This window comes from Leptodactylus fuscus, chromosome 6 (assembly GCF_031893055.1).
Source record: "Leptodactylus fuscus isolate aLepFus1 chromosome 6, aLepFus1.hap2, whole genome shotgun sequence".
NCBI lineage: Eukaryota > Metazoa > Chordata > Amphibia > Anura > Leptodactylidae > Leptodactylus > Leptodactylus fuscus.
This window is the reverse complement of record NC_134270.1, coordinates 19201703-19224621: the sequence shown is the minus strand read 5'-3', so window position 1 is coordinate 19224621 and position 22919 is coordinate 19201703. Positions and strand designations below refer to the sequence as shown.

Here is a 22919-nt window from a genome sequence, read left to right as displayed (position 1 = left end):
CCTTTGTACATGCAGTTGTCCCCCTGTTTTATTCCGATCATGTGACCTAACTCCTCATCATAACACATGATCAGAAAGAGGAAGCCCCTCCCTGTATGTGATTCACTGTATTGCGATCATGTGATCTCTCGACCACACCTTCTCGTCACATGACCACGAAGACAACACACCCCATCTACAGGACAGAAAAGGAAAGACATGCTAAGGTAAGTTCTAATAGTTCTCATCAGCTAGACCACATGTCATATAGAACTATATAGTAAGATATTTCAAAAACTATCTCTCCAAATCTCTCTAAACAAAATCTGTTGCAACACATGATATATATTTTTAATTTTTGACATTCAATAAATATACGACAAATCTGACCTAATATTAAGGCCATACGGATGTCGTGTATTTAGTTTCATAATCCAGAATGCTTCGCGTATTAATAGTTTCTTGCGCCAATCACCACCTCTAACAGGTTTGGGTACTCGTTCTATGGCGCAAAAAACTAGAGATTCTGTTTTACCGCCATGTTTTTCAAAAAAACGGCGAGATACATTCGACATACTGTCCTTATGTTTGGAACTATCAGAAATATGTTCGGATATTCTAACTTTAATATTTCTGATCGAACATCCGACATATAAAAGCTTGCACTCAGTGCATTCTATAATATAAACCGTATGGTTGCTGTTGCAATTTAAAAATTCTTTAATGCTATGTTCCATTTTATATGTTGAATCAAAAAAAGTTTGTGTCTTTTTAACATATTGACACATATTGCAACGAGGCATACCACATTTGAAAAATCCCTTAATATTAAGCCATGTTTCTGATTGTCCTTGTACCTCACTTATAAACAAACTTGGGGACAAAATGTCCCCTAATGATCGGCCTCGACGTGCCGTAAATTGTACCCCTTCCTTAAGTAAATTGCATGTAATAGAGTCCTGTAGTAGTATTGGAAGATTCTTTTTAAAAATCTTTTTAATCTTACTATACTGTCTACTGTAGGGAGTAGAAAAAAATACCTTATTATTAGATTTTCTAGAAAAATTATGTTTATTTTTTGTTTCTTTCTTACATTCTAATAAAGATTTTTGTGATCTCTTTGCTACTATATTTTTTGCCCGTTGTAGGGACCACTCCGGATACCCTCTATTTCTCAGTCTGGCTAATCTTAGTTCACTTTGTTTGTTATATACTGTCTCTGACGAACATGTTCGACGGGTTCGAACCATTTCCCCAACTGGGATCGATTTTATAGTGTGGTTCGGGTGACAGCTATTAGCTAACAACAAAGTGTTGCCAGCTAATTTTTTTTCGGAAAATACTTGTCTCAATTTTATTTTCTCTACTAATTCCTTCCAAGGTTACATCCAAAAAAGATATAACAGTAGGATGACAATTATAAGTAAATTTTAAACCCATTATGTTGTCATTAAAGTAAGAGATTAGGTGTGGTACGGACGTCACCGACCCAATGGAAAATAAAATTGAGACAAGTATTTTCCGAAAAAAAAGCTGGCAACACTTTGTTGTTAGCTAATAGCTGTCACCCGAACCACACTATAAAATCGATCCCAGTTGGGGAAATGGTTCGAACCCGTCGAACATGTTCGTCAGAGACAGTATATAACAAACAAAGTGAACTAACATTAGCCAGACTGAGAAATAGAGGGTATCCGGAGTGGTCCCTACAACGGGCAAAAAATATAGTAGCAAAGAGATCACAAAAATCTTTATTAGAATGTAAGAAAGAAACAAAAAATAAACATAATTTTTCTAGAAAATCTAATAATAAGGTATTTTTTTCTACTCCCTACAGTAGACAGTATAGTAAGATTAAAAAGATTTTTAAAAAGAATCTTCCAATACTACTACAGGACTCTATTACATGCAATTTACTTAAGGAAGGGGTACAATTTACGGCACGTCGAGGCCGATCATTAGGGGACATTTTGTCCCCAAGTTTGTTTATAAGTGAGGTACAAGGACAATCAGAAACATGGCTTAATATTAAGGGATTTTTCAAATGTGGTATGCCTCGTTGCAATATGTGTCAATATGTTAAAAAGACACAAACTTTTTTTGATTCAACATATAAAATGGAACATAGCATTAAAGAATTTTTAAATTGCAACAGCAACCATACGGTTTATATTATAGAATGCACTGAGTGCAAGCTTTTATATGTCGGATGTTCGATCAGAAATATTAAAGTTAGAATATCCGAACATATTTCTGATAGTTCCAAACATAAGGACAGTATGTCGAATGTATCTCACCATTTTTTTGAAAAACATGGCGGTAAAACAGAATCTCTAGTTTTTTGCGCCATAGAACGAGTACCCAAACCTGTTAGAGGTGGTGATTGGCGCAAGAAACTATTAATACGCGAAGCATTCTGGATTATGAAACTAAATACACGACATCCGTATGGCCTTAATATTAGGTCAGATTTGTCGTATATTTATTGAATGTCAAAAATTAAAAATATATATCATGTGTTGCAACAGATTTTGTTTAGAGAGATTTGGAGAGATAGTTTTTGAAATATCTTACTATATAGTTCTATATGACATGTGGTCTAGCTGATGAGAACTATTAGAACTTACCTTAGCATGTCTTTCCTTTTCTGTCCTGTAGATGGGGTGTGTTGTCTTCGTGGTCATGTGACGAGAAGGTGTGGTCGAGAGATCACATGATCGCAATACAGTGAATCACATACAGGGAGGGGCTTCCTCTTTCTGATCATGTGTTATGATGAGGAGTTAGATAGGTCACATGATCGGAATAAAACAGGGGGTCAACTGCATGTACAAAGGCCATACTTTCAGGTTAGTCATGTTATGTAAATTAAGCCTAATAAAAATATGGAGTGGATAATAACGGGTAGTTCCACTTTAATGAGATATGTGTATCAAACTTATAACTGAGTGTTTTAAATTTGATATGTGGTTTTTTTTCTTATGTGTGCGTATATAAAAATAACTGAAACAGTAATGAATAAATTAGAAAATAAGTTTAATATATATGGAAGAATAAGAAGATACGTGTATACGTACCGTGCAGGGTCAAAGGTTTTAGAGGGTGGGGTCTGTAATTCCCTGAGTGTTTTATAAATGATTTGCAAGTGAATTAGTAGTAAGCCATGACGAAGGAACCAGTAAGGTTCTGAAACGCGTAGCTGTCAAACCTTGTACGCCAAGTATACTCTGGTTCATTACCTTTTTGGTAGCTTACTTATTTTTAATGGAACAATAAAAGTTAATTTTTAACCTATCTAAGGCGCTGGATATCTTCTATTTTTTGCACAATTGTCAAGTGGATCCAGGTCCTTCCACATCCGTGCAGCCTCAGGACAGGTGTCGATCATCACAGGGTGAGCTGAAGTTACATTTCTTTTTTTGCTTATTGAACAGGAATTTACTGACTCCAACTCTAATCTTATAATAAAACTGAAAAATGAAGTTGTCAGAGATGCTCCTCTGGTGGTTTCGGCTTTCAAGTTAGTGAGGCGATGTTGTTCTCTGCTCTTAAAACAAATGTGTCTACATTGAGGACGTCCATAACGGAGAAGATGACTAAATACTTTTTAGGAGACGACTTCAAAATATTAAAGTAATAAAAGAATTTTTGTCAGGTTCTTTGTGGACATCCTGTACAATATACTGGAAAAAAAATTCAGAATGGGGTGGAGAGAAAAAATACATTTGGGCAACTTTCTTATGGCGTTCACTGTGCAGCCAAAATTACGTTAGCTGGATTTTCGAATACACATATGTTAGTCTAAAAAAATGCAGGATGTCAATTTTACCTGCGGAAATGCTTCTGTTTTCCCTATAGATTTAATAAGGGAAGAAAAATCGTAGCAGAAAAAAACCCCAATGTCTTTCTGCTGGGATTTTCTGCATTTTTTTTGCAGTATTCTGCAACATGTGGTCTTAAACTGACTAATTAGACCCCCTATGGGGCTCGAATCTGCAATATTTTGATTCCTTGTCCCATAGACCTAAATACAACTATATTGAAGCCTATGGGAGGTTAGCTATATAGCTATTGAGGCTGACCATACACCAGCCTCAATAGTTATTACAGATGAGCGAACACTATTCGGAACAGCCGTTCCGAATAGCACGCTCCCATAGAAATGAATGGACGTAGCCAGCACGTGCGGGGTTAAGCGACCGGTCGCTGGCAAAGTCTGCTTGCCGGCCGCTTCCATTCATTTCTATGGGAGCGTGCTATTCGGAACGGCTGTTCCGAATAGTGTTTGCTCATCTCTAATAGCTATATTTGTATGACAGGTCTGGGAGCCTTCAGAAAGCTCCCACAAGTAATAAGAACAGGACGGCTCCCACTGGATGTATAGGAGCCGTCCTGCAATGGCAAAGGTACCGAGGCAGTGGGAACTTCCCAGAGGCCTTTGTTGCAATGATGTGGGATTTTACCAAGTACAATAAGATCGAAACAGCTGTGCTCGGCCGAGAGACTGTACCTGGTAAAATCCCACATCATTGCAACAAAGGCTTCTGGGAAGGTCAGGCATGATGTTAAAGGGAGCGCCCTCTACTGGGATGCATGACTGAGGCACTGACTTCCTATTTACATCATGGAAGACAGATTTGCATAGACTAACCCACCACCTGACCAGGCAGAGAGGGAGAAATCCTTGCATCACCAAATAATTGGAGTGTGTTCACACGTTCAGGTTTTCAGATGCAGTTTTTAAAGTCACGACCAGGTGCGGATCATAAAGGGGTGAAAATACAGAGAACAGGCGCTCGGTCACCTTTGCAAACCGCACTCCTGGCTTTGGCTTCAGAATTGCATCAGAAAACCTAAGGGTGCATTCACACTGAGTAAACGCTAGCTTATTCTGAACGTAAAACACGTTCAGAATAAGCGGCGTCTAAAGCAGCTCCATTCATTTCTATGGGAGCGGGGATACGAGCGCTCCCCATAGAAATGAATGGGCTGCTTCTTTCACTCCGTGCAGTCCCATTGAAGTGAATGGGGAGTGCCGGCGTATACGGCAAGCTCTGCTCATGCCGGACCGTACACGCCGGCACTCCCCATTCACTTCAATGGGACTGCACGGAGTGAAAGAAGCAGCCCATTCATTTCTATGGGGAGCGCTCGTATCCCCGCTCCCATAGAAATGAATGGAGCTGCTTTAGACGCCGCTTATTCTGAACGTGTTTTACGTTCAGAATAAGCTAGCGTTTACTCAGTGTGAATTCACCCTGATTGTGTAAACAATCCATTACAGGCACCGACCTCCTAATGTGAATACTGGCCAAGAGGCAACCTCAGAGTGATGGTTGTGAAGGGGTTAACGATACACGTGACCTAGTAACCCTGACAGACGGTGGCTATACACACGTATACATATATATATACACACATACATACATACATACCTCCACATGCACAGCTGCACACTAGGTATCTGCTTCATCTGGGGTTACAGGACCTGTGATGATGTCACAGTGTGGGAGGAGTCAGGCTCTAGGCTGTGTTGCTAGAGAGGTTACAGGACCTTATATGATGTCATGTGATCAGTCACATGTGTGGGAGGAGTCAGGCTCAGGCTGTGGTTCTTTTGTGAGGTGATGAGTATTCAATAAGGCCTCAGTCCTCGAAAGGAAGAACGTGCTCGTAGCGCCCCCTTGTGCTCCTTTTAGATGAATACATGGTTTTTAGAAACCTAAGGGCCTAGTTCTGCGTCGTCTGTAAATGGGAGGAAATTTATCAACTTGTTGCAGGACAATTTTACGGCCCAGGTTGTAGGAGATCCAACTACAGGGGGCGCTCTGCTGGATCTGATCATCTCTAATAATAGGGGACGTGTTGTAAATATCACTGATTGTGAAAACCTTGGTAATAATGACCATAATCTAATCCGATTGTGAGCTATATACAGAGAATGATCCACCACACAAAAATTTGATGTTACCTAGTGTCAGGATAGCAGTATACAGGTCCTGTAATATGACACTAGAGTGGGACCATCTATCTCAGAGGTGTGTTTTTGGTGGGACACTTACTGGAGCGCACCTCAGATAGCAAGAAGAAGGGAGGACTTACTCTCCATTTTGATGCATGTCCAGGGGCGTAACTACCATAGAGGCAGAAGAGGTGGCTGCCACAGGGCCCAGGCCATTAGGGGGCCAGGTGACAGCCGCTGCCGCTACGGGGTTTTTTTTGTTTTTTTTTTTAAATTGGCCGTTACGGGCCCTATTTACTTGCCGATCCTGGACATAATACTGTGTGCAGGGGCCACTATGGGGACATAATACTGTGTGCAGGGGCCACTATGGGGTATAATACTGTGTGCAGGGGCCACTATGGGGTATAATACTGTGTGCAGGGGCCACTATGGGGGATAATACTGTGTGCAGGGGCCACTAATGGACATAATACTGTGTGCAGGGCTTACTAAGTGACATAATAGAGTGCGGAGGAGGGGGTCGGTCGAGGTCTTCAGCATTGGTGGGGGGGGCATGTCAAAAGTTCGCCACGGGGCCCTGCCATTCCTAGTTACGCCACTGTGCATGTCCCTTATGATTACAGTTAAAAGTGAATAAAGAATATAAACCCCCCCCCCAACCACACCAGTGTCAACTCATTAGGTGTGCAACAAAAATGGCGACGAGGATGGGATTGAGTGACAATTCATAGAAGATACAGAGCAGAATTCACTCAATAAGAGATAGAAAAGAACCAATTGTAAAGTGCAGCCATCTCACTGAGATCCTGTGAGTGTCCCCTCAGTGAGATCCTGTGAGTGTCCCCTCAGTGAGATCCTGCCCAGCAGACTGACAATGGGTGTGGAGAGCTGCATTAATGAGATTAGTGAGTCCTTGCTGCATCTAACATTTGATGAACTGGGTGCTGTTAGCAAATATCTTAAAGTGCCAGGGGAGCAAATCTCCAAAGCCAGAACCTGCAGGCACCTGCTGAATGCTATCAATAAACTGCTTGATGAAGTGGGAGAAACAGAAGATGAAGATGTTACCTGTCTGTTCCTCCAAAAGTGCAAACAGTTCATTACAGATCTGCATTCAGAGGCAGAGGTCGGGGCACAGGCAAAAGAGACGCAGACCCAATTGGAAGATTTAAAGGCACAGTACCTTGCTTTGCAGAAAGCATTCCAGGAATCTAGCAAACTGTTAGAAAAAGCCCTAGTCTCTGAGACATCAAGTCAAGCAAAGCAAGAAGTGTCAGAGAGAGAGACTTACTGCACAGAAAATGTTGCCAGAAATGACAATACGGAAAGACTTTAAAATTAGTGGTCAAATTGGTGAAAGAGGTCAAAAAGACAAACTGTCTCACACAAATCTCATGCACCAGATAGACATGGGGATGCAAAAGGGCTACAGTGAATTAGAAGTGATTGAGGCAGTAGTTAAAGCAATAAGCCCCGGCCTGAGTATAAGAAATATGTTAGAGATGAAAAGTGATCTAACACTGCCACAGCTGAAGACTATCCTAAAAGGACACTACAAGGAGGAGAGCAACTCTGACTTATACCACCGGTTGGTAAATATCTCGCAAGACAGCAAAGAATCTCCTCAAAATATAGGTTTCATCCCAAGTAACTTCCAGAAATAAGCAGAATCCAATTTGTGAGGCCTGCAAGACATTAAATCAAGGTCATACATGTTGCCACTGCTACAAATGTGGCAAAGAAGAACATTATGCCAGGGGATGTGGTGCACCCAGATCTGCACAGTTAAAAGATAGGCAATGCAAGTGCTGTCAATGTGTAGGTCACGAGGTCCAAGAGATCTCTAGTAGATCTACAGGTAGGACTTTCCAACTTGATTTCCGTATGGATTGCTCTACGCCAGGGGTAGGGAACGTACGGCTCTCCAGCTGTTGCAAAACTACAACTCCCAGCATGCATACTGGCTCTGCTGTTCTGGGAACTCCCATGGAAGTGAATGGAGCATGATGGGAGTTGTAGTTTCACAGCAGCTGGAGAGCCAAAGGTTCCCTACCCCTGCTCTACGCACTATGTCATTTATTTAGCAGAATGCCCTTGTGGCCTGCAATATGTAGGGAGAACGATCATGAACCTACATATTAGAATAAATAAACACAGGTCAAATATAGTAAATGGGTACTTAAAGCATAGTGTCTCAAGACATTTTTTACATAAGCATAATAGTAATTTTGCAGGGTTTAATGTTGTCCCCATAGACTACATCCCTTTGAATATACCCAATAGATTCGAAGTCTTGAAACGGCGTGAAATCTACTGGATCTACCAGCTGGATACTTTGAGTCCAGCTGGTTTGAATGAGACATTGGAAGACATCACCTCTTGAAAAATAGTAACGATTATTATGGTGAGTCTCTTTTTGAGTTGAATATATTTTTATTGGTTATTAACATAAAGTGTTTTTATACATATACAATCATTTTAATGAGTGGTAAATTTCATGTATCATTATTTTATGTATTATTGCTTGATAGAGGACTATATGTGTCTATATTTGTAGTGCTCCATAACATTTGTTGTTTTGCTTGTTATGGGTTCAGATTTATAGGAGCTGGTATGTTACGTGCTTTGACACCGCCTTTATGAATCGCTGAGAGTCCGTCGATACGCATGCACACGTGACCCCGAGTTGGGTTTTTAACATGTAGTATATGCGGTTTACTATTTTTAACTACTTCCGGTATATGGAACGCATGTGCGCTCCAAGAGTAGTTCCGGCATGTGAGACGCATATGCGTCCCAAGCGATGGGCTATGATGCATAATTATACTTCAGGGCGGGCTTTTTATGAATACATGCGCTGGATGCTAGAAAGATTTTCAATATACTGCATAAAGGTTTGTAGTTTTTTATTGTATTGCTGACATAATGTTAGTCTTATTCTGTTTCTTAACTATTTATTGGTTGTCATTTGTCCATTTGATGTGTTTTTTGCTACAATTGTAAAGTGATGAGGTCACTATGGGGGTGCATATTCTGTGCTCTCAGTATCTATGTCCTTTGTACACCTGAAGAAGAAACCAGCTTCCGGTTTCGAAACGCGTTGTGTGTGAGGCTTTAATAAACGAATGCAACAAGAACTACGGTTAGTAAGCACGGATCCTTTTATCCATTTGATACTTCTGAAGAAGTTGGTTGGATAGGTCCTTTTCTGTATAGTACCATGCATATGTGTTTTCACGGTTAAGATCTGCCAGCTACTAGCCATTTTGTCTATGAAGCGATATTTGAGTGCTGTGATCATTTCACAGCGCTTAAAGGTGATTATATGTTGAATAATACTTTGTGGAATCACTTTAAAAGGGTAATGCACAAGGTGCCGCGCGGTGCTCTCTCTTGTGTTTTCTCGTATCCAACAACTGGAACTTCAACAGAACAATATACAGCAAGTCACTTCTAGGAAGTGCACGACAACTAACTTACAGATGAGTGAAAGTGTGGCAAGAGGCCAAAGAAAACTCATCAATTTAATAGGAAAAAGGTGTATGGTCCTATATAAACTGAATGGGGTTCCTCTTCAGGCAGTAGAACACTGTCAGGGCTCCTAGGAACCTATCTATAAAACATAGTGTAGAACACTGTCAGGGCTCCTAGGAACCTATCTATAAAACATAGTGTAGAATACTGTCAGGGCTTCTAGGAACCTATCTATAAAATATAGTGTATGACACTGTCAGGGCTCCTAGGAACCTATCTATCAAATTTAGTGTAGAACACTGTCAGGGCTCCTAGGAACCTATCTATAAAAAATAGTGTAGAACACTGTCAGGGCTCCTAGGAACCTATCTATAAAATATAGTGTAGAACACTGTCAGGGCTCCTAGGAACCTATCTCTAAAACATAGTGTATGACACTGTCAGGGCTCCTAGGAACCTATCTATAAAAAATAGTGTATGACACTGTCAGGGCTCCTAGGACCCTATCTATAAAACACAGTGTATGACACTGTCAGGGCTCCTAGGAACCTATCTATAAAACATAGTGTATGACACTGTCAGGGCTCCTAGGAACCTGTCACGGACTGAATTCACTGGGTCTTGAACCCATGACTTCCTGGCTATGTTCTGCAGCCTTAACCATTGCACTATTTGGAATCCTGTTTTGTTTTGTGCTTTACCTTGTCTGGTCTCTTCTGTTGGAGTAATTGGTTATTAAGATCACCTGTTCTGTGGCCAATCACAGTTTAGCCCGTCCTATATAAACTCACAGCTCACTCCATCCTGTGCCTGATTATTCTGGCTGTCTGCTTCCTGTTGCCCTGAATCTCACCACTACCTTGCTGCTCCTGTGTACCGAACCTTGCTAACGTCTGACTACGGTTGATCTGCTCCTCCTGTGTACCGAACCTTGCTAACGTCTGACTACGGTTGATCTGCTCCTCCTGTGTACCGATCTCGGCAAACGTCTGACCACGGTTTCTTCTACCTCTGAGGTACCTTTCCTCCATTTATTATTATTTAAGTATTGTACCATTTGCCCCACCATTTGGACTCCAAATCTGAGAACTAGCATCGCTACAGAACCTATCTATAACACATAGTGTAAAATACTGTCAGGGCTCCTAGGAACCTACCTATAAAACATAGTGTATGACACTGTCAGGGCTCCTAGGAACCTACCTATAAAACATAGTGTATGACACTGTCAGGGCTCCTAGGAACCTACCTATAAAACATAGTGTATGACACTGTCAGGGCTCCTAGGAACCTGTCTATAGAACATAGTGTATGACACTGTCAGGGCTCCTAAGAACCTGTCTATAGAACATAGTGTATAACACTGTCAGGGCTCCTAGGAACCTATCTATAAAACATAGTGTATGACACTGTCAGGGCTCCTAGGAACCTACCTATAAAACATAGTGTATGACACTGTCAGGGCTCCTAGGAACCTACCTATAAAACATAGTGTACGATATTGTCAGGGCTCCTAGGAACCTATCTATAAAACATAGTGTATGATACTGTTAGGGCTCCTAGGACTCTATCTAGTCCATTTTTATCTCTTTAACGCAAACACAAATAATATAATGTAAAAGTGATAGTAATATGTATCTCTATAGGGAAACAGATGTTAGGCAGTGGTTACAAATTGCTTGTTTACTCATGTACAACTTAAAACTAAAATTTCTCCAAAAATTAGCCTGTTTTAGGGGAAGATGTCTTCCTGTTTTTTTCTGACTGAAATATCTGACCTTCTTTTTGAGCTGGTCGATCTCCTGCTCTTATCCTTGGGAATGCCTGATGGGTCTTCTTGATGACAAGCAGCGGTAACATTATAGGCAAAGTTTTAGAGATGAGATGGATAATATGGCTAATAGAAAAGCAAATAATATAAACTGTCCAACAAATTTTAAAAAAAAGTCTCAAAGACAAGAGAATTAGCTTAAAAATATGTACTGTATATTAACAATGCGTAAAAAGTTATGAGAAACAGTTACATATATTATCGTGACATATTCTATAGACAGGTTGATATATTGGTGCGTTATTTGGATTTTATATGATCATTTTTGGATAACAGACATTTTCTCATCATCCCTTAGTGCTCTGAATTTCTATCCCTTATGTCTGTAATTGTTGTATTTTTTCTCATAAGGAAAATGGCTTCTCCCCCGTGTGAATTCTTTGATGCCTGCCAAGATATTTTTTACTGCTATAACATTTCCCACATTCTGAACATCGATATGGCTTCTCCCCTGTGTGAACTCTCTGATGTGTAACAAGATCAGATTTCTGGTTGAAACCTTTTCCACAGTCTAAGCATGAAAATGATTTCTCCCCCGTGTGAATTCTCTCATGTTTAACAAGTTGTGTTTTACTCGAAAAACACTTCCCACATTCTGAACATGAATATGGCTTCTCTCCTGTGTGAATCCTGAAATGGATAACAAGATCTGATCTCTGGGTAAAACATTTCCCACACTCTGAACATGAATATGGCTTCTCCCCTGTGTGAACTCTTAGATGTTTAACAAGATCAGATTTCTGGTAAAAATATTTGCCACATTCTGAACACAAAAATGGCCTCTCCCCTGTGTGAATTCTCTGATGTGCAACAAGCTTTGATCTACATAGATGACGTTTTCCACATTCCGAGCATGAAAATAGCTTCGGCCTTGTATGACTCTTCTGATGTCCAACAAGTTTTGATTTATAACTGTAACTTACTCCAGCTGCCAAACATGGAAATGGATTTTCCTCTGTACCAATCTTTTGATGTGCAACACCCCTTCTGCAACCTTTATTTTGCAACACAGATAGGACCTGTATAGAAGGATCAGATGATAGATCTTGGCTGTGAAGGGCTGAGGGTATATCTGGAATAATGACATGTTCTTCATATGTATCTTGTGTGATACCACCATCATCTGCTTTATAATCTGAAGATATAAGATGCCCCTCTGAGCTCCAAGTACAGTCATCTGCAATGAAAAAGGCTGATTTTAATCAATTTTATATGTGCACACTGGAAATAAAGCGATATTTACACAAAACATCCCAACCCCCTGCCAATCCACTCAAGTTAATATACACCGCTATACACCGATAGACTCTCAACCACACAATTGTTCTTGTAAGCCCAAAGTATGACCTTGGGAAATAGACAAGGTTGTTGTAACATCTCTGCCTGTTCAGGTCACTGCGCTACACTCTGCTCACATGCAGCAGTGCAGGAGGCGTGTGCAGTTTAGTTCCTTGCTTAGAGTTGTTGATTGCACTGTGTGAACACGGCTCTAGTTTTTTAATTGAATTTGCACCACACTCGTCTTCTGCCCTTGTCTGCCTCTGTCCATGAAGTAGTTAAATTTGGTCTTGCCCTGTGATTGACAGCCTGCCTTACTGTCAGGTCCAGGGCGGGTTCTTCCTCCCCCTATTTAGTCTTGGCTTACATTCAAATTGGTGCCTGTTATTGCCTCGTGCTTGCTGGCTTTCTCTTGCTGTTATTTTTCTTGTATTCGGATTCTTGACCTCTGGCTTTCCCTATTGACTATTCTTTTGGGACTTCGATTTGGCACTGCATTGCTCGACTGTTACCGAACCCTAGCTAGCTGACCTCCCTTTGTTGTTGTTTGTCTGCGTTTGGTGTGTCACATATATAGGAAGGGATTGTCTCCAAGTTGCAGCCTATTACATAGGATAGGGCCTGGCAAGAGGAAGGGACAGTGGGGGCTTCAGCTTAGGGTTCACGGTCTCGTGCCCCTTACTCCAGAGTTCTCCAGCAGCTACTGGGAAATTGTTATCTAAGCAATTCCCTAACAGTTGTAATATATTTTCTCCAGACAAGAAGGAACCTCAGAAGGTTACTCTTTGAACCAAAGGAGATTTCTTAGGGTCAGTTCACAGAGTTTTTTTGCAGGCAGATTTAGATGCAGAATCCGCCTCAACAGCCATCTGGAAAAAAGGCTCCCATTCATTTCAATGGGAGCCGAAAAAAAAATTGCTAGCGGGAAAAAGAAGCGACATACCCTATCTTCCTGTGGATTCCCCGGCTGACTCAGCCACGGTGCCTAACTTTGGAAAATTTTTGACACATCTATGGAAGCAGCTAAGAGAGCTTGGTGTGTCCGCTTCACTACAGAACATCGTCCAAGCTTCCTGGAATCAAAGATGTTTAAGAATTATTCTGTTTTGTTCCTTTTAATTTTTATAGCTATTTACATTGTGTGTCCTTGTTATCATCTTTTGTATGTATATAGCATTGAACCCTTTACGGTATTAAATTGTTAAATTTTAGGTTAATTTTTGTTGCTCTATGAACCCATTACCTTTTTAAGGTGTGTTTGAAACACCTGCGTATGTGCATGAGGATGCTGCTGGACATGAATCAGCATTGATGACAGCGTATAGTTGGGTTGTATGGACTATGTTGGGGTGCGACTTACACTCAATTTGCAGCCTCAGTGAAGAGTGAGTACAAGATTGAGCAAGTGGAGTCAGTCAGCCCTGTACATGACATTTGGTGGTCACTACTCACCTGTAGGAATGTCCTCATTACACTCCTCATCACCCCTTACATATGTCTCCAGAGCATTAATATTGTTCAGATCTTCACCCAGATACAAAAGCTGTGAAACAAATATTGTAAAAGTCACCAGACGGATGGAGAAGTCACGTGGGATGTTTTATAGGAGAAGAAAAGATTGTTCATTATCATGACCACCAAAAGTGACAGCAGGAGTTATCTGACCAAATAGCTGCAGGTCTCCTGGATAAATCCACCATGTTGGTTCCTTATTCCAACCAGCAGCCTCCATAGCCAGAAAACTGTGAGAAGATCCAGACAACATGTCATGTCTATGGTCAGCTTTATCCTGCCATCTCCACCTTTCTCATTACACAAGTAGAAAACATCTAATACTGTGGGATAAAACCAGACTGACCACGAGACCTTCACAGCCCTTCTACAGGACAGAGGAAGATCTCATGTCACCCTATCTTCATCTACCTGATCATCCTGGTGGACATTTTCTTCCTTACAGGCCTGTGGTAGAAGAGGACTGGGACATCTCTCCGGTGATGTTCTCTTACTGGATGGAACTGGAGGAAACACATACAGGGACTGAATTCATCCTTTCCATACAGATAATGAGAGGCTGTGTGTATTTAGTCATGTCTATTACCTGCTGATGTGAGGGGCTGCTGATCCTCCATCATCACCTCCTTGTACACATCTTTGTGTCCTTCTAAATACTCCCACTCCTCCATGGAGAAATAGACAGTGACATCCTGACACCTTATAGGAACCTGACAACACAATGATACAGTCATCACCAGATCCCTTCATAGCGCTCCTGTATAATGTCCCAGCATTCCCAGCAGTGTCACCTCTCCAGTCAGCAGCTCAATCATCTTGTTGGTGAGTTCTAGGATCTTCTGTCCATTGATCTCCTCATGTATCAGGGATTGAGGTGGAGGCCCCGGGATTGGGCTCCCCCATCCTTCAGACACAGGAACCTGACAGCGCCCACTAGAGGTCTTCTTCACTACTGTGTAATCCTGTTTATGGAGAGACACATTAATAAATATCACTCCATCCATTCCCAGAGTCCCTCACCTCTCCAGTCATATCATCTGTTATTACTATAGATAAGAATGATGTAATGTGACATCATCAGAATCTCTCACCTCTCCAGTAAGCTGGTGCAGGATCTCTAGGGTGAGGGTTATTATACTTTCGGCCATCTTGTCTCTCTCTCTATCCATCCTTTATAGGCTAATCAGAATAAAGATCTTATAGAGAAGATGTCCACCAGATCCTATACGTTTGGAACCTGAATAGAAAGAAGAGAAAAATTACAGAAGCTGCCATTATGTACAGTACAGACCAAAAGTTTGGACACACCTTCTCATTCAAAGAGTTTTCTGTATTTTCATGACTATGAAAATTGTAGATTCACACTGAAGGCATCAAAATTATGAATTAACACATGGAATTATATACTTAACAAAAAAGTGTGAAACAACTGAAAATCTGTCTTATATTCTCGGTTCTTCAAAGTAGCCACCTTTTGCTTTGATTACTGCTTTGCACACTCTTGGCATTCTCTTGATGAGCTTCAAGAGGTAGTCACCGGAAATGGTTTTCACTTCACATGTGTGCCCTGTCAGGTTTAATAAGTGGGATTCTTGCCTTATAAATGTGGTTGGGACTATCAGTTGTGTTGTGCAGAAGTCAGGTGGATACACAGCTCTGGGAACTCCTTCAAGACTGTTGGAAGACCATTTCAGGTGACTACCTCTTGAAGCTCATCAAGATAATGCCAAGAGTGTGCAATGCAGTAATCACCTATGGCACTCACTAGAGATGTGTGGCGCACTTGTATGGCTCACTTTCCTATCTCCTCTTCTACCTCATCCATGACTCCCTTTCTCCTATATCCTCACTTCCCACCTGGACTCGCTGGACCTTGGCTGAAGGCTGGTCTTTTTCGAGTGGCTGATATTGTTGACTATAGAACTCATGCTCTCTTGCCGTTTGCTGAGATCTGGTCTAGATTTGACCTCCCCAGGTCCAGTGAGTTTACGTATGTTCAGATTTCTCATATTGCTTCCTCTATCTTTCGAGGGTCCATTGCGCCTGCTCCTACATTGTTCGAGAGGATCTGTAAGGCTGGCACTGGGACGCAAGGATTGGTCTTTGACATATATCTCCTTCTAGCTGACCCTACTCCTGATGTTCTGTGTAGACATCCGTATATGTCTCGATGGGATACCTTCCTCGGACAGACCATTTCGAGCTCTGACTGGTCTCTTATCTGAAATAGAGGGTCAAAGACCTCCAGCTGTGCTGTTCATAAGGAAAATTTCTTTAAGATGTTGATGCACTGGTACCACATGCCAGCTCTTCTCCATTCTTTTGACAGGTCTATCCCGGATTGCTGCTGACATTGTGGTGCCCACCCTGCACATATTTTTCACCTATTTTGGTCCTGCCCCTCCCTTGTCCCTTACTGGTGTCAGGTTCAGGATCTCTTAGACCGGGTGATAGGAGTATGTTTCCCTCTCTCTCCCAAGACGTATCTTCTTAACCTTCCTCCTGTTAAACTGCACAAGCCAGCAAGCACTGGCGCCAACCGGAGTTATACTGCAGGATCAGGAATGCACGATCCCTGGAATATTTGACGGCCGTGCTCAATAATGAGGAGGAGCGCTTTCACACTATCTGGAATTTGTGGGATGAGTTCTGGGCTTTCCAGCCTTTGTGATTACCCTATCCACTGGAACGTGACGCCACCCCTTTGTTGTTTCTTACCTCGTGTTTTCTTTTCTTGTCTTACCCTTGTCTGTGGGTTTTGCCTTACTCCCTGTGACATGTTACTTATTTTTCCATTGCATTGAAACAGTGTTTGTTTGTTTGTGGATTAGCATTGGCCTATTGGCCATGTTGTGTTCTGAAACACCTTTTAAATAAACAATTAAAAAAAAAGAAAGAAAGCAGGAATCAAAGCAAAAGGTGGCTACTTTGAAGAACCGAGAATATAAAACAGATTTTCAGTTGTTTCACACTTTTTTATTAAGTCATGTGTTACTTCATAGTTTTGATGCCTTCAGTGAGAATCTACAATTGTCATAGTCATGAAAATACAGAAAACGCTTTGAATGAGAAGGTGTGGCCAAACTTTTGATCTGTACTGTATATACAAAGGTACATAAAGCACACAAGAAGCAAGAAATTGCATTTTCCATATACAATGCTAAACTTGCATAAATAGGTAAGTAAGTCTGAATATAATACAGCTTTAAAGGTTACAGACCATCATAGTCCCCTCCTCCCAGGTAAGGTATTATGGGCCCATACACACAGCCCTAGTTTTTGCGTCTGTGTGTCCAGACTGTAGTGAAATGCTGCAAAATATGGCGCAGGTCCTATACCTGTCTTAGCGACCCGGCCCAGCCATAGTATAGGTCAGTGACGGATGACACAAGGATACAGATCCACGTGTTCTCCGCACTATTGCGTGTCCCTGCACAGATGTGTGTAGTAACCACAACATTATCGTTACCGATGGCTGAGGTTATTCCCTGCAGCAGCATCCGGAACCACTGAGAGGCGACCCCAGGTCAGAGAGATGGCAGTGAAGGGGTTAATGATATGATGTCCATGTGGTTTAGTAATTCCCACAGACAGAGACGGTGACTATACACACATATATATATATATATACACACATACCTCCACCTGTGCAGCTGTATACTGTATATAGAGGACAGGAGAAATCCTGCAGGAGAAAGGACCTGTAGATGAGATCATGATCATATGATCAGTGACAAGTTTCGGAGGAGCCAGGATTCAGGCTGTGCTGTTGGAGGAGCTACAGGACCTTTGGTGATGTCATGACCATTGTGGGAGGAGTCAGGCTCCAGTCTGTGCTGTTGGAGGAGTCTCCGTGTTTTGTTTTTATGCCTTCCCCGTCAGTATGTGAGAATATCATCAGGGACCAGGACCATTGGGAGCAGGAGGATTGTCATCAGTGACCCCGACATTCAGCCGTAAATGATTGCTGATACATATACCAGATGGAGAAAACTTATATGAGAAACAAGCTAGAGCAACTATCAATCATGAAGGAGTGACATGTATCTTATCATAAATTAGGAGTAGACATTGGTGAACCTCTGAAGATTAGTTTTGTTTAGGATGGTTCAGATACAAAATTAATTTTGAGTCGAATAAATGTGTTACAAATTGGAGTTTGAATTGTCTTAAAACATAGTGTATGACACTGTCAGGACTCCTAGGAACCTATCTATAAAACACTGTGTAGAACACTGTCAGGGCTCCTAGGAACCTATCTATAAACATAGTGTATGACACTGTCAGGGCTCCTAGGAACCTATTTATAAAACATAGTGTATAACACTGTCAGGGCTCCTAGGAACCCATCTATAAAACATAGTGTAGAACACTGTCAGGGCTCCTAGGAACCTATCTATAAAACATAGTGTAGAACACTGTCAGGGCTCCTAGGAACCTATCTATAAAACATAGTGTAGAACACTGTCTGGGCTCCTAGGAACCTATCTATAAAACATAGTGTATAACACTGTCAGGGCTCCTAGGAACCTATCTATAAAACATACTGTATAACACTGTCAGGGCTCCTAGGAACCTATCTATAAAACATAGTGTATAACACTGTCAGGGCTCCTAGGAACCTATCTATAAAACATACTGTATAACACTGTCAGGGCTCCTAGGAACCTATCTATAAAACATAGTGTATGACACTGTCAGGGCTCCTCGGAACCTATCTATAAAACATAGTGTATAACACTGTCAGGGCTCCTAGGAATCTATCTATAAAACATAGTGTATGACACTGTCAGGGCTCCTAGGAACCTATCTATAAAACATAGTGTATAACACTGTCAGGGCTCCTAGGAATCTATCTATAAAACATAGTGTATAACACTGTCAGGGCTCCTAGGAACCTATCTATAAAACATAGTGTATAACACTGTCAGGGCTCCTAGGAACCTATCTATAAAACATAGTGTAGAACACTGTCAGGGCACTATGCCGGCTCCTGGAAAAAAAACAGCTGAACGGCTCCCATTGATTTCAATGGGAGCCGTCTTTTTGGTCAGGATTTTGAGGCGAATACGGCCTCAAAATCCTGACCAAAATACTCTGTGAGAACTTACCCGTAGGCTGAGTTAACCCTGAGTTTTTTGGTCAGGAATCCGCCTCAAAATCAGCTTCCAAAAAAACCCTCCTAATAGAGTTCTATTGAGAGGCTTTTTTTGGAGGCTTATTTTTTTTGAGCCATAAAGATTCTTGCATGTGATTAAACTGGAGTATAATAACTGCCCACATACTCACCACTGCCAGCTCAGTATATTGACTAGGCTAGCAGAGCACTGACACTATAGGAATGGATTATATAATTACACTGGAGTGAGGCATAGCCCAAAAAGAGCTCACGATTCCTCCCCAGCTTAAATGCACACCTCTCAACGCACGTTTCACCGGTTAGGATTCTCAAGAGCGATATTACAGGATAACAAAGTTGATAAATCTGTGGTGGACTCAGGTACTTGGCATAATCCTGAGAGTACTTTGGTTGCCTCCTTTGAAGACTAAAATTGTAGTATCATGACTATCATCCGTCCCTTGTACGTTTGTCCTCTTTTATCTTAGTTCCCCTGAACCCCATCTTTGAGACAATTGTGAACAGTTATTAGACACCAGGGCTATTAGATACCAGGGCTGCTGGCATGGGGAACTGAGATTTTTTAGTTGGGAGGGAGCATGCCATGCCCACAGCTATGACTACTATCTGACACCACATATTATACTTTTGGTTTCCACTTTGGCTGTACGCCATCTTTTAATAGTATTTATTAAATCTTAAGTTTCAGCTAGGAGATATTCAGTGAATGGGATACCTAATGTGTATGTGCTTCACTGTATTTAAGTACTTTTAATTTAAGGGGGCGATTAGAATTTTTGATCCTTTTACTTTTTTTATACTTTATTTATGAGACTCCCAGGGGTCTGATCACTAATGCATTGCAATACTTTGCAAAATACTGGCACTTATATGACAGGTATGCATAACGCAGCCTGTCATACAAATGAATGTCAGACAAGCCTGGGAGCCTTCAATAGGCTTCTGACTGTCATGGCAATGGAATGCCGGCCTAGGATCTCATTCTGGATACTGGCAATCCTACTCAAAATGGCAGCGTGGCAAATGGTACCATGGTCAGCTTTGTATATTAAGCCAGAGACCCGGCGGCTATGGCAGCCGCTCATCTCCTGAGCTTCCGCCAAATTTAACTGTTATTGTATTGTGTTTTATGTATCAGTAAATAATATAAACAACACTTGACAAATTACACTGGTCATTATTAATTTTAGAAAAATGAGGCCAAAATGAAAAAGTGTATGTTAAAAATGAAGTACACCCCTACTGCTTCCATAGAATTAAGATGTTAACTAGGTCAGGTGCTGCTAAACAAATTCCCTTCCTTAATTCACTCCTATTCTTAAGAAACCATCCCTCAACCCGTCCTCTCCTGCCAACTATCGTCCCATCTCACTGCTCCCGGACACCTCAAAACTGCTTGAGCAACACGTTTACTCCGAACTGTACTCCTATCTCCCATCCAACCTGCTCTTTGACCAACTTCAGTCAGGCTTCAGACCCCGGCACTCCACTGAAACTGCCCTAACCAAAGTCACTAACGACCTTCTAACCGCCAAAGTTAAGCATCTTTACTCTGTCCTCCTCCTCCTTGACCTCTACTCTGCCTTTGACACAGTCGACCACTCCCTCTTGTTAGAAACGCTCTCATCCCTTGGTATCTCAGACATGGCCCTTCCTGGATCTCCTCATATCTCACTGACCGCACATTCAGCGTCTCCCACTCGCACACCACCTCATCACCTTGCCCTCTCTCTGTAGGTGTCCCCCAAGGCTCCATCCTAGAACCCCTCCTGTTCTCCATCTACACCCTTGGCCTGGGCCAACTCATAGAATCTCATGGTTTTCAATACCACTGCTATGCCAATGACACCCAAATATACCTTTCTGGCCCAGACATTAGCTCTCTGTTGGCCAGAATTCCAGATTGTTTAGCGGCCATAGACTCCTTTCTCTCCTCCCGCTTTCTTAAACTCAAGATGGAGAAAATGGAGTTCATCATCTTTGCCCCACCCCGTACAGCCCTTCTACCTGACTCATCTATCAAAGTTACTAGAACTATGCTTACCCCTGTCCCATGGGTCCGATGCCTTTGGATAACCCTGGACTCCGAACATCCTTCAAGCCGCACGTTCAACCCGTCAATACCTCTTGCCATCTCCAGCTCAAGAACATCCATCGAGTCCGCTCCTTCCTCACCCCAGAAACTGCAAACTAACGTTACGTTGTATGTTACTAACGTTAACATACAAAGCCATCCAAAACCTGTCCCCTCCATATATCTCCGACCCAATCTCCCGCTACCTGCCCACACGTAACCTCAGATCCTCCAATGACCTCCTACTCCGCTCTTCTCTCATCTGCTCCTAACACAACCGCCTCCAAGATTTCTCCCGTGCATCCCCCATACTCTGGAACTCCTTACCAAGACACATAAGACTGACCCCCACAATCACAGGCTTTAAGAAGGCCTACAACCTCCAATAACACTACTGTCACCACATCACCATCTGAACAGTCTCTCCCCTCACCTTCTGTCTCTATCCTTCCTCCCTCATAGATTGTAAGCCCTCGCGGGCAGGGTCCTCTACCCCACTGTGCCAGTCGGTCATTGTTAGTATCATATCTGTTTGCATATTTTGTGTACTGTGTGTGAACACTCAAATGTAAAGCACCATGGAATTAATATAATAATGTATAGGACCATGGAATTAATATAATAATGTACAGGACCATGGAATTAATATAATAATGTACAGGACCATGGAGTTAATATAATAATGTACTGCACCATGGAATTAATATAATAATGTACAGCACCATGGAATTAATATAATAATGTACAGCACCATGTGATTAATATAATAATGTACAGCACCATGTAATTAATATAATAATGTACAGCACCATGGAATTAATATAATAATGTATAGGACCATGGAATTAATATAATAATGTATAGGACCATGGAATTAATATAATAATGTACAGGACCATGGAATTAATATAATAATGTACAGGACCATGGAGTTAATATAATAATGTACTGTACCATGGAATTAATATAATAATGTACAGCACCATGGAATTAATATAAGGACATTTACAAATCTGTGTAGGAGACAGTCCTGGCACTTTCTGAACTTGGTCTTGGGTATCTTGAAGACTTCACAGTAATTGATTCTCTCTTCTTGAATTTCTTGATGATCTAATAGATGGATGATTTAGGGGCAATCTTATAAGCAGCTGTGTCGTTTCCTATAAAGCCCTTTTAATGCAAAGCAATGATGATTACGCTTGTTTCCTCGGAGGTAACCATAGTTAACAGAAGAAGACAATGATTTCAAGCACAATTCCTCATTTATATCAGCATGTAATGGTTTGTGTCCATTGTGCTCTCTGTCTACTAGCAAACGTAGCTGTCACCTTACCTATCGTTCACCCAATGCAGTTCCTGAATCTCGCTGCTGCTATGTGTTACCTTCTGTTTCTGAATCTGGTCCAGCCTATAGGGTGGGCACACCCCTGCAGCCTGAAGGACTAATGTTCTTACCTGTGGACCTTATCTCAGCCAATCTGTGGCTGCCCCACTTATTTTAGTCTGCTCTTTACTTTGTTCAGCGTCCAAGCAAAATTAGGTCTTCTGCCATAGATTCTGCAAGGGTTTCGATTCTCATTTATTGACCTTGGCCTGTTTACTGACTATGCTGTTGATCCTGTTCTGCTGTCTTCCCATGTGTGGCCTCTCTCTGTCCTTGACTTGT

At 41.6% G+C, this 22919-nt stretch overlaps 1 protein-coding gene across 1 annotated transcript in view; it reads right to left on the bottom strand.

The window, feature by feature from the left end:
- Window positions 1-22919, bottom strand: part of LOC142210385 (uncharacterized) — an 82675-nt gene that overhangs the window by 32074 nt on the left and 27682 nt on the right. Inside the window, 4 exon segments of the mRNA XM_075279488.1 lie at window positions 14451-14542; window positions 14626-14749; window positions 14831-15001; window positions 15131-15261. Coding sequence (XP_075135589.1) covers window positions 14451-14542; window positions 14626-14749; window positions 14831-15001; window positions 15131-15208 — 465 coding nt within the window. The 5' untranslated portion in view covers window positions 15209-15261.